The sequence below is a fragment of the Palaemon carinicauda genome, chromosome 32 (genome assembly GCF_036898095.1).
Source record: "Palaemon carinicauda isolate YSFRI2023 chromosome 32, ASM3689809v2, whole genome shotgun sequence".
Taxonomy (NCBI): Eukaryota; Metazoa; Arthropoda; class Malacostraca; order Decapoda; family Palaemonidae; genus Palaemon; species Palaemon carinicauda.
The window spans coordinates 24,497,972-24,511,633 of record NC_090756.1 but is presented as its reverse complement, the minus strand read 5'-3'; the positions used below and the strand labels follow the sequence as shown (position 1 = coordinate 24,511,633).

Genomic DNA, 13,662 nt, shown 5'->3' with positions numbered 1-13,662 from the left:
ATCTCAGCCACGACACTCTTATCACCTCTGTAATCTTTACTACACTTGCCATTCTCATTTCACCATTTTCTTATTCATCATCTGCTCAATTATAATCCTTGTCAAGTTACCCCATCGCATAGCGTCATTCTTAAAACATTTTAGTTGGACGCAATGAGTAATTTTGCTGGGAATGATAAAAGCAAAATGGGGAAAGGGGAGATATAAGGGAAATGATAGGTAGAAACACAAACCAAAACAATTCTGGAATATTATTATTGTTATTATTAATTGCTAAGCTACAACCCCAGTTGGAAAAAAGAATGCTACAAGCCCAGGGGCTCCACCAGGGAAAATAGCCCAGTGAGGAAAGGAAACAAGTAAAAAATAAATATTTTAAGAATAAAATTAAAAATGTTATTTTCATTAGTAAAATAAATTTTTGAATATACTTACCCGATAATCATGTAGCTGTCAACTCCGTTGCCCGACAGAATTCTACGGAAGGGATACGCCAGCGATCGCTATACAAGAGGGGGGTGTACTCACAAGCGCCACCTGTGGCCAGGTACTGCAGTACTTCTTGTTGACACCACCTCAATTTTTCCTCGGTCCACTGGTTCTATGGGGAGGAAGGGTGGGTCAATTAAATCATGATTATCGGGTAAGTATATTCAAAAATTTATTTTACTAATGAAAATAACATTTTTCAATATTAATCTTACCCGATAATCATGTAGCTGATTCACACCCAGGGAGGTGGGTGAAAACCAGTGTACATGTATATCAAGAAGCTAAGTATCCCGTATTTCATATTATCAGTTATTCAAAATAACAATGAAATTATAAGTACCTGGTAAGGAAGTCGACTTGAGCCATTACTCTGCCTTAAATAAGTTCGTCTTCCTTACTGAGCGCAGCGTTCCTCTTAGGAGGCTGAACAACTCTAAGGTGCTGAAGTATCAAGGGCTGCAACCCATACTAAAGGACCTCATCACAACCTTTAACCTCGGCGCTTCTCAAGAAAGAATTGACCACCCGCCAAATCAACAAGGATGTGGAAGGCTTCTTAGCCGACCGTACAACCCATAAAAAGTATTCAAGAGAAAGGTTAAAAGGTTATGGGATTATGGGAATGTAGTGGCTGAGCCCCCGCCTACTACTGCATTCGTTGCTACGAATGGTCCCAGGGTGTAGCAGTACTCGTAAAGAGACTGGACATCTTTGAGATAGAATGATGCGAACACTGACTTGCTTCTCCAATAGGTTGCATCCATAACACTCTGCAGAGAACGGTTCTGTTTGAAGGCCACTGAAGTAGCCACAGCTCTCACTTCATGTGTCCTTACCTTCAGCAAAGCAAGGTCTTCTTCCTTCAGATGAGAATGTGCTTCCCTAATCAGAAGCCTGAATAGTAAGAAACTGAGTTCTTAGACCTTGGAAAAGAAGGCTTCTTGATAGCACACCATAAGGCTTCTGATTGTCCTCGTAAAGGTTAAGACCTTTTTAGATAGTACCTAAGAGCTCTAACTGGGCAAAGTACTCTCTTCAGTTCATTCCCCACCAAGTTGGACAGGCTTGGGATCTCGAACGACTTAGGCCAAGGACGTGAAGGAAGCTCGTTTAGCAAAAACCGAGCTGCAAGGAACATGTAGCCGTTTCAGATGTGAAAACTATGATCCTGCTGAAGGCGTGGATCTCACTTACTCTTTTAGCTGTTGTCAAGCACACGAGGAAAAGAGTTTTTAATGTGAGGTCCTAAAAAGAGGCTGATTGGAGAGGTTCAAATCTTGATGACATAAGGAACCTTAGGACCACGTCTAGATTCCAGCCTGGAGTGGACAACCGACGTTCCTTTGAGGTCTCAAAAGACCTAAGGAGGTCCTGTAGATCTTTGTTGGTGGAAAGATCCAAGCCTCTGTGGCGGAAAACCGCTGCCAACATGCTTCTGTAACCCTTGATCGTAGGAGCTGAAAGGGATCTTACTTTCCTTAGATGTAACAGGAAGTCAGCAATCTGGGTTACAGTGGTACTGGTTGAGGAAACTGCATTGGTCTTGTACCAGCTTCGGAAGACTTCCCCTTGAGACTGATAGACTCTGAGAGTGGATGTTCTCCTTGCTCTGGCAATCGCTCTGGCTGCCTCCTTCGAAAAGCCCCTAGCTCTTGAGAGTCTTTCGAAAGTCTGAAGGCAGTCAGACGAAGAGCGTGGAGGTTTGGGTGTACCTTCTTTACGTGAGGTTGACGTAGAAGGTTCACTCCTAGAGGAAGAGTCCTGGGAATGTCGACCAGCCATTGCAGTACCTCTATGAACCATTCTCTCGCGGGCCAGAGCGGAGCCAACCAACGTCAGCCGTGTCCCTTTGCGAGAGGAGAACTTCTGAAGTACCCTGTTGACAATCTTGAACGGCGGGAATGCATACAGGTCGAGATGGGACCAATCCAGCAGAAAAGCATCCACGTGAACTGCTGCTGGGTCTGGAATCGGAGAACAATACAACAGGAGTCTCTAGGTTATCGAGGTAGCGAACAGATCTATGGTTGGCTGACCCCACAGGGCCCAAAGTCTGCTGCAAACATTCTTGTGAAGGGTCCACTCTGTGGGGATGACCTGACCCTTCCGGCTGAGGCGATCTGCCATGACATTCATACCGCCCTGAATGAACCTCGTTACCAGCGTGAGCTTTCGATCTTTTGACCAGATGAGGAGGTCCCTTGCGATCTAGAACAACTTCCACGAAAGAGTCCCTCCCTGCTTGGAGATGTAAGCCAGGGCTGTGGTGTTGTCAGAGTCCACCTCCACCAACTTGTTAAGCTGGAGGGACTTGAAGTTTATCAAGGCCAGAAGAACCGCCAACAACTCCTTGCAATTGATGTGAAGTGTCCTTTGCTCCTGATTCCATGTTCCCGAGCATTCCTGTCCGTCCAAAGTCGCACCCCAGCCCGTGTCTGATGCGTCCGAGAGGAGACGGCGGTCGGGTTTCTGAACAGCCAAAGGTAGACTTCCTTGAGAAGAAAGCTGTTCTTACATCACGCGAGAGAAGACCTCCTCTCTTCGGAAACAGGAACTGAGACCGTCTCTAGCGTCATGTCCTTTATCCAGTGAGCAGCTAGATGATACTGAAGGGGGCGGAGGTGGAGTCTCCCTAACACGATGAACAGGGCCAGCGATGAAAGTGTCCCTGTTAGACTCATCCACTACCTGACTGAGCATCGGTTCCTTCTCAGCATGCTCTGGATGCATTCTAGGGCTTGGAAGATCCTTGTGGCCGACGGAAAAGCCCGAAAAGCTCGACTCTGAAGATCCATACCCAGGTAGACAATGGTCTGGGATGGGACGAGCTGGGACTCCTCAAAATTGACCAGGAGGCCCAGTTCCTTGGTCAGATCCATAGTCCATCTGAGAATCTCCAGACAGCGACGACTTGTGGGAGCTCTTAAAAGCCAGTCGTCTGACGGAGCCGGACACAAGATCATGGTCCTGCTGCACAGTCTGTGAACTGTCAACCATGGGGAAGCGAGGAAGTACAGTGACAACCCGAAGCTGTCTAGACTGTCTGGGTCGTACAGACAACTCCTTATCGGGTTGCTGAGGTTGCCGCACTGCGTCACAACAAGTCACTTCTGCTGGTTGTTGAACGTCTTCCCAGTGACACACTGACTCCGTAAACAAAAAATCCTCTAACAAGGACTAAGCTTGGACTGCATGTCTTGCAACACAGCTCAAGGTCTATGGGAGCAGGTGTGGTAACAGACGGGGTTAGCGACTGAAGTGGAACCATTACCTTCCCTGGAAGCATGTTATGCTTAAATAAAAGTCCAAAGGAGGCTACGCAGCTAAAGGCTCCTCTCCAAATGACAGAGTCCTCAAGGGAATATCAGAAGGAGGGAGAAAAGCACTTTCTCATCTACAGGGACCATATCCGAGAAAAGCTAAGTTCTCTCAGTGAGGGTTTCACTGATGCAAAAGCAGCAGACTAGAAGGCAACGTTATGAAACTGCTTGACAGTCTAGTGAGTTGGCAAAAACCAAAGATGTGTGACTGAGAAGCATGCGGTAAGGTATGCAGAGCATGCTGTATGTAGAGCATGCTGTAAGGTAAGCAGAGCATGTTGCATGGCGTGTAACATTTCTCAGAAATTCCATGACCAGTGCTAGATTGAGTAATATCGCATTACTGTCCATTGAAAGTGCACGTGCCGAGGGAATTGATTTAGACTGTTTTGTTGATGAATTTGATAGCCGGCATGATAATCGTAGAATTAAGCTGCACTAAATATACGTACTATAATCTACTTCACCTCAGGAAAGGGAAACTCGCCCTGTTGGCAACACTGCATTACTTCATGCATGCTTGCATGGGGTTTTAATATCAACATAATATTTACATTACATTCATAACTCATGATTCATTTTTGTTTTGAAGATATTTTTGCCATATTTTTGCGATTTTGTTAAAAATATATTGCAAGGAATACATATATATTTTTTTTTTTTTTTTTTTTTTTTTTTTAAGTAATACGAATAACCTCCATTATCATAATGTTTGTGTAGGCATACATGTATATGTTTTACAAATGCCAGTTATGAAAGTAATGAGGTGTTATTATTGTCATTTGTTATTTCAAAGTTGAATGGGAAGAGGCTCAAGCTGAGGAGAAAGTGGCAGATGCATGCGTTGAGGTGGCTGACTCATAGCATGAGGTTCCTGCCTCAAGAGTTGCGCTTGCCTCAAGGGTTGAGGTGGATGCGCAGTAGCAGGTTCCTGTCTCACGAGTTGAGGTTCTTGAGGTGTGAGCTGCGAGAGTTGAGGTAGCGGCTGCGCAGAACGCAGTTCCTGTCTCACGAGTTGAGGTTCTTGAGGTGCTAGCCTCAAGAGTTGAGGTTCTCGCCTTGAGGAAAGTGGAGGTAGCAGCTGCGAGAGCTGAGGTGGCTGCCTCAAGGATGGTAGAGGTTGTCGTACCTCAAGAGGTTGTTGCCTCGAAGATGGTCTAACTGCAAGAAACTCTTGCCTCAAAGGAAGAGGAGGAAGTAAGGCATAAGACTCCTGTTCCCATTGTTGAGGTTGCCTTAAGGAAGGTGGAGGTTGCTGCACAACGCTGGTAACTGGCAACTCCCAACGCGGTAGCTCACGCATGGAGGTAGCTTGAGGAGCCTCAACCTCATACGTCTGGCAGATTGTACTGCGCAGAGGAGGAGGAGCGTTCGCAGGAGGAGGTGTATTAACCTTCTCTGCCTGAAACTCCTGCATCAACACCGCAAGCTGAGACTGCATTGTTTGCAGCAAAGACCACTAGAGTTTAAGAAAGACAACAACAAACGGAGCTACTGTCCGTTGAGACTGAGGGTCTAAAACAGCTGGTGCGGCAACAGACGGAGCTACTGCCTGTTGCGATACCACCTTGCCTCTCTGGGAGGTGTGCAGTTGTCGTACTGCAGCAAGTCCGAAATGACCCAGGGCTAATGGCTACACCTAGGAGTTGGACTTGTGCGGAAGGGACCGACTTGCACTTAAAAGCTGCAAGATTTGGTCCATGGTTTCTGCGAGAAACCTCTTCCGCAGACGAGGAATAAAAGGGCTCTCTCGTCTTTGTGTGGGTGGGGTGATCACGTCGGCAACGTGTGTAGATACACCCGAAACCACGGAGGGAAAACGTCTGTTCGTCGATCAAGGCCTGCTGAACCCATAAGTCCTTCGACATTACTTCTCCCCTGGGCTTGGGAGCTTGTAAGAGGTCCCAGACTAGGCGAACAACTGGCACGAACAGACGAACCCTCGAACGCAACACTGTAACACTTTGCGCTAATCACTTATCACTTTTGATTTTCTGTTTGCACTTATTTCACTGAACTCGAAACTTTAAGTGGTTTGTACCTGAAACACGCAATTCTATCCTTCCTTAAAAGTTAGTAATTGCGAAAACAGAATTACAATGTAACAGAAAAATCTAATGAAAGATAAATAATTCAGTGGCTGGAAAGAGACTAAACACTAGATCAAATAAACTACGTTTAAAATCTCTCACCGCATAAAGCTTGAGAACAAGAATAAAACTCTAGAAACGTTTACCTTCTTCCCCTAAAGAGACTAGGGAGAAGAGCAAAAACGATAACAACGTTACTCGCTTGAACGAAACGTTTATCCTCCTCTCTCTCCCTCCGTCTCTATCTCTCTCTCTCTCTCTCTTTTGACTTAGAACCTGAGAGAAGAGCCCAATCATATATATCGTTAAAACATATTATTGTTAAAGGAAAAAAAATTGAAATATTTCCCAAATAAAAAGTTCCTTTATTAGAATTAAAACCATTAAGCTAAGAAAGAATGAACAAAACGCTAGCAACGGTTACTCTTACTGCAACGTGACACCGTGAAAATTCTCTCTCTATCGTAACGATAGAGCGCAAGTTGAACGTTCTGAACGTCAACAACTGCAGAGACAAAACAAAACGTTAGTTCAACTTTGAAAACAGTACGAGACTATCAAAGAAATTCTTTCAAAAACATTAAAATAGCATAATATGTTAACAGGTAAAATCGAAATGACGGGCTCAATGTTAATTAACTTCGGTACCAAGAAAAGACCGCCTACTATTAGGAAAGGTCGAATATAAACAAATATAAAAATTAATTTTAATAAGTTTATAATAAAAGGAAGTTAATCGAAGAGGCCTGTAAAAGGCGGAGAGATATAAAATAAATCTATAACTTTTGTTAAGCAAAATTAAGAAAGAGAGTCTATACTCTCTTAGACACCAACACTTCCGTCTAAGGGAAGGGTCGGCCATTAAAAGTGAAAGAGAGTTCATACTCTCTTCGTCACCATAATTAATCAAATTAATTCCAAAAGCTAGCTAAGCTAATGATAAAACTTCCTGAATAGCGAAAGCTAAACTCTAGAGCAAATACATCACCAAATCGTGAGCAAAAAACTCCAGAATCAACAGCGTATCCATGTAGGTCTAGCCGGAGGCACGACAGAGGAAAAATTGAGGTGGTGTCAACAAGAAGTACTGCAGTACCTGGCCACAGGTGGCGCTTGTGAGTACACCCCCCTCTTGTATAGCGATCGCTGGCGTATCCCTTCCGTAGAATTCTGTCGGGCAACGGAGTTGACAGCTACATGATTATCGGGTAAGATTAATATTGAAAATAAATATCTCCTATATAAACTACAAAAACTTTAACAAAACATGAGGAAGAGAAATTAGATAAAATAGTGTGCCCGAGTGTACCCTCAAGCAAGAGAACTCTAAACCAAGATAGTGAAAGACCATGGTACAGAGGCTATGGCACTACCCAAGACTAGAGAACAATGGTTTGATTTTGGAGTGTCCTCCTCCTAGAAGAGCTGCTTACCATAGCTAAAGAGTCTCTTCTACCCTTACCAAGAGGAAAGTGGACACTGAACAATTACAGTGCAGTAGTTAACCCCTTTGATAAAGAAGAATTGTTTAGTAATCTCAGTGTTGTCAGGTGTATGAGGACGGAGGAGAATTTGTAAAGAATATGCCAGACTATTCGGTGTAGGCAAAGGGAAAGTGAACCGTAACCAGAGAGAAGGATCCAATATAGTACAGTTTGGCCAGCAGTAGTATCTCAACGGGTGGCTGGTGCCCTGTCTAGCCTACTACCATCCTTAGATGGCAAGGAAGAAGCACACTATTCTCTATTTTATGAATATATTGGAAAAAAAGACCAATAAAGAACTTCTGTTGTAACAACCGCAAGCAAAAAAAAAAAATAAAAAACTGGCAATACTATGACAAGAAAATATAATTGCAACGCACTCGGTGAAGGAACATCACACAAGAAATTAATGAGCCACAGGCCAAGGTAAAGCTTCAAACCTACGACAGAACCGAACCTAAGCTGGGGTTCAACATAGTGACATGGCGGAGCTTCTTCCAATGTGGTGGTGATGACAGCTCGTAATATTACAAGTAGCAATTCGATCTCTGTAAGCTTATTTGGCCGTTGGCCAAATCACAAATTTTAGAAAAGTAGGGTGTTATAAGCACAAGACTCCAACAGCAACTTTTTTTAAGTTGACCAGGCTAACGTGAGTCTTTTTAGTTATATGACATATCTGTTTTTGACGTTGTTAATAGTTTACATAGGACATATCTGTTTTGACGTTGTTACTGTTTTTAGAATTTATCATTAATTTATTTCCTTTCCTCACTGGGCTATGTTTCCCTATTGGAGCCCTTGGGCTTATAGCATGTTGCTTTTCCAACTAGGGTTGTAGCTTGGCTAGTAATAATAATAATAACAGGATAAACAGCAACATGAGGTAAAGAAATAAGTAAACAGAAGTGTACCCGAGTGTACCATCAAGCAAGAGAACTGTAATCCAAGACAGTGGAAGGCCATTGTACACAGGTTATGGCACTACCCAAGACCAGAGAACAATGGTTTGATTTTGGAGTATCCTTCTCCTAGAAGAGCTGCTTACCATAACTAGTCTCTCTTCTACCCTTACCATGAGGAAGTAGCCACTGAACAAATATGGTGCAGTAGTAAATCCCATGAGTGAAGAAGCATTTCTTGTTTATCTTAGTGTTGTTGGGTGTTTGAGGACAAAAGAAAATGTGTAAAGAATAGGCCCTGCTATTCGGTATAGGTATAGATAAAGGGAAAATGATCTGTAACCATGGAGGCATCCAATGTACACTAGCAATGTCTGGCCAATCAAAAAACTCAATAACTATCAAGCAGTAGTATCTCAATGGGTGGCTGTTGCCTAGGCCAACATATGCAAAAACAACTACCATTACTATATCAGGGGGGATATAATTATAATAATTTGGGGAATGTAATTATAAAAAACTGGGGTATATAATTATAGTAACCTAAGGGAAAACAAGTTCATATAGAGGTAGTGAAAAAAAAATGTTAGGCAGACCAGTCGCATTAAACTTGAGCAGAAATACCTCAATAATTTTTTTCAAACTACAGTGAACCCTCGCTACTTCGCAGTTCGACCATTGCGGATTTTTTCCATAACCCATATATATACAGTAATATATATATATATATATATACAGTATATATATATATATATATATATATATATATATATATATATTTGGTGTGCAGCAGGGTCCAAAAAACATCAGTTAACAGGCCATAATTTATTTAGAGACGTTTCGAACATTGCAATGTTCATTATCAATCTGTAAAAGATATAAATATAAAATTCTTAAAATTTGTACAATAATTTAAAACAAAATAGTAAAAGAGTATTAAAACATTATTGATTTTATAACGGAAAATCGTAAAAAACTAAAACAGTAAAACAAAAGAGAACCAGTGCTCACCAGACCATCCATAGGAAAAGGTGAAGAACGAATGAGTAAAAATTGTTACCCACCTACGACTTCAGTTATGCTAAGAAAAGAGGAGAGGCAGAGATATTAGAGTTTAAAGAAAGAACAAGCCGTTTGATATATAATGACTCAAGGGTAGTTAGAAATTCGCTTTGTTTTGTCCCACCAATAATTGTAAAGTGATTTTTGTTTACTTGGATTTTGCAAATGGCGGCATGCAAAATCCAAGTAAACAAAAATCACTTTACAATTATTGGTGGGACAAAACAAAGCGAATTTCTAACTACCCTTGAGTCATTATATATCAAACGGCTTGTTCCTTCTTTAAACTCTAATATCTCTGCCTCTCCTCTTTTCTTAGCATAACTGAAGTCGTAGGTGGGTAACAATTTTTACTCATTCGTTCTTCACCTTTTCCTATGGATGGTCTGGTGAGCACTGGTTCTCTTTTGTTTTACTGTTTTAGTTTTTTACGATTTTCCGTTATAAAATCAATAATGTTTTAATACTCTTTTACTATTTTGTTTTAAATTATTGTACAAATTTTAAGAATTTTATATTTATATCTTTTACAGATTGATAATGAACATTGCAATGTTCGAAACGTCTCTAAATAAATTATGGCCTGTTAACTGATGTTTTTTGGACCCTGCTGCACACCAAATATTATATCTCCACCTGTAATTCCTATATATATATATATATGTATGCATGTATTTATGTATATATGTAGGTATGTATATGTGTATACATATAAATATATATATATATACACACACACACATATATATATATATACATATATGTATATATATATATATATATATATATATATATATATATATATATATATATATATATATATATATATATATATATATATATTAAAGTAGGAAGATGTGATGTAGTTCTAAGGGAAAAGTATGGGAAATATGTCTGGGTAATAAGCAAAGCTCTACCTCCAGTTTGTTTCTACATTATGATCAGAGATAAATGTAAACAAAACATTGGTTGCCATTTTTTATCGTGCTTTTTAGCATGTTTAGGAAATGCATGATATAAAATCACCTTAAATATTTGTGCCTGTTTTAGTTTAGGGTACTGTAGTACATGCATTAAGTGTTCTGTACATTAAAGGGTAGTTTGTTAACAGTACTACGTACAAGGGAAGGTTTTAAAAGTCTGAATATACATGTTGAATAAATAGGTAAATATGGTGTCACTACTTCGCGGATTTTCACCTATCGCGGCCGCGACTGGAACCTATCTACCGCGATAAACGAGGGTTCACTGTAGTATTATTATTATTATCATTACTTGCTAAGCTACAACCCTAATTGGAAATGCAGGATGCTATAAGCCCAGGGGCTCCAACAGGGATAATAGCTCAGTGAGGAAAGGAAACAAAGAAAAATAAAATATTTTCAAGAAGAGCAACGCGATCAAAATCAATATCTCCTATATAAACTATAAAAACTTTAACAAAATAAGAGGAAGAGAAATAAGATAGAATAGTGTGCCCGAGTGTACCCTCAAGCAAGAGAACTCAAACTCAAGACAGTGGAAGACCATGGTACAGAGGCTATGGCACTATGAAAGAGAACAATGGTTTGATTTTGGAGTGTCCTTCTATTAGAGCTGCTTACCATGGCTAAAGAGTCTCATCTACCCTTAAAAAGAGATAAGTGGCCACTGAACAATTACAGTGCAGTAAGAAGAATTGTTTGGTAATCTGCGTTGTCAGATGTATGAGGACAGAAGAGGATGTGTAAGGAATAGGCCAGACTATTCGGTGTATGTGTTAGGCAAAGGGAAAATGAACCGTAACCAGAGAGAAAGATCCAATGTACTGTACTATTGTCTGGCCAGTCAAAAGACCCCATAACTCTCTAGTGGTAGAAAAGTCATTCCCGAGAGCCGATCCGACCTAGGGTCTAAATCCCAACGCTAAAACATCAAAGTTGTATGTCGTAACATGATGCCCTAATCCATAGCAGTGCGTAAAATGTGCTTGAGCGTATTACGCCCATCTTCAAGCCAGCGTGAATTTATAGAATTTGGGCTAAGCGGCCTAGCACTGAGGCCAGGAGACTAAATGGAAAGAGTAATTGTGGGAAAAGCAAATGTGGGAAGAGCAGTTGTGGGAGAAACAACTGTGGAAAAACCAAGTACTTGAACTATGGAATAAAGTTGAAAGATGGATGGCCAAAGCGACAGAAATGAGCAAACGGAGGTAAGTTAGATGCTTAAAGAAAGCTCTAAGCGAGGCCCCAACGAATGATGCAAGGACCCTATGCCTCAGTACGAAGCAAGAGGTGCTAACGACAACACTAACGCCCGTACCACGACATGCGAAATGCTGAAAGGGAAGACTTCCGACGATAAGCACGGTTAATCAAAGGCTCATAGACTCCTCATGGCTGATAAAGTAACCCAAGTTAGGTAAGGCAAGAACTTTTTCGCCAATTATGGCATAAATACTGATGAAAGAGAAATACGCATCTTAAAAATAATCTGCTTTGGGGTGGTTAGGCCCGAACGAAAAAGCCATAACTTCCAGAAATTCATGAAGTAAAATATTTGTAAATATATATGGCTATGTATTTAGCAATTTAAATATCTCAACGCCTATTAGCACAGCCTAGGGTATAGGTCGTCTAATGCTAGCCTATGCCTCGAGGCTACTAGGAAAATAAAGGATATTTAAATGCACTTACAAATATGCCTATCATTTTCTTTCTAGAGGTAAATAACTTAAATGAAGCAATGATATAATATAATGGGCAAAATGTCAAAAATAAATACCTGCTTATTAAGACAATCCCAAGACCCCGTTATAAGATTACCCGTCTAACAGCGATCTAAACTTTGAACTAAAAATAAGATTTACCCATAATTCTAATATAAATAACCTTAATATAACATATCCTAAAACAATATATTACTAATAGAAACTATATAAATGATCTAAAAGAATCAGAGTGAGCTAATTTCCTTATAAAATACGATTCTTTTTTTCCTGTCGTCTTGACGTTATGGGGGTCTGGGCCCATTACTAATAGTCTCCTGTCAAAACATTGTTACGATTTACTCGTCTACTTCGGCAGCTCAAGCGTTAAATCTAACATTAAAGGAGATAACATACCGAGGCCATCATTGGGAAATTGTGTCGTCCAAATTAACAACGGGAAACAATGGTTAAAAGCTAATATCACAGAGGGGCAGCAGCAGAGAAAATATGCAACGTCTTCTCTCACTGTTTTCATCTGCCTTAATGAGACGACGGGACCGTGGGGGGTGGTAGTAGGAGGCCAGGATGGGAAGGGGGGAGGGAGTGTAAGGGGTATCGTATCCCGACCAATGAGGGGGGATCAAGATTCGAAATAGACCAATCAGCGGTGAGTATTTACACGCATGCGCATAATCGTCTTAACTGACCCGCTCTATTTAAATAGAACAGGTTCAACTTGGCTCGGTAACTTTAATGAATTTTAAATGTACATTTGTTAAACGGATTTTGTTACCTGATGTTTGGGGTTTAAAGGGAAGAGTATAGTTTTTCAAGGTTACAGGTGTGTTTATTTGTTTGAGTTTTGTCTTTAAAGAGCTGATAATGTATATATATATATATATATATATATATATATATATATATATATATATATATATATATATATATATATATATATATATATTATATATATATATATATATATATATATATATATATATATATATTTATATATATATATATATATATATATATATATATATATATATATATATGTATATGTATATATATATATATATATATATGTATATATATATATATATATATATATATATATATATATATATATATATATATATATATATATATAGTGTTTAATTGAAGAACCTGTACATGCATGATTTTTTTCTGAATCATGACAGTGGATGATACATTAAACATGATTTATTGCATAACACTGTATACGATTGCTGGCTCATGTATACACACGCACACACATGTATTGTATATATATATATATATATATATATATATATATATATACATATATATATATATACATATATATATATATATATATATATATATATATATATATATATATATATATATATATATATATATATATATATATCAGCAAAACACACATGCCCTTCCACTGGCGTGTTTATTATTGTTATTATTATTAATATTATTATTATTATTATTATCTACATCCCTAGTTGGAGAACCAAGATGCTAAGGCACCAGCCACCCGTTGAGATACTACTGCTAGAGTGTATGGGGTGTTTTGACTGGCCCGACAATGCTATATTAGATCCTTCTCTCTGGTTACGGTTCATT

The 13,662-nt window shown here is 39.6% G+C and overlaps 2 protein-coding genes across 2 annotated transcripts in view; both read right to left on the bottom strand.

The window, feature by feature from the left end:
• The window catches only part of LOC137625344 (ubiquitin-conjugating enzyme E2 S-like), a 44,565-nt gene extending 31,956 nt beyond the window's left edge, over window positions 1–12,609 (bottom strand). Inside the window, exon 1 of the mRNA XM_068356185.1 lies at window positions 12,454–12,609. Coding sequence (XP_068212286.1) covers window positions 12,454–12,465 — 12 coding nt within the window. The 5' untranslated portion in view covers window positions 12,466–12,609. The remainder of the gene's footprint in view (window positions 1–12,453) is intronic.
• The window catches only part of LOC137625345 (uncharacterized), a 544,968-nt gene that overhangs the window by 197,807 nt on the left and 333,499 nt on the right, over window positions 1–13,662 (bottom strand). The window lies entirely within an intron of this gene.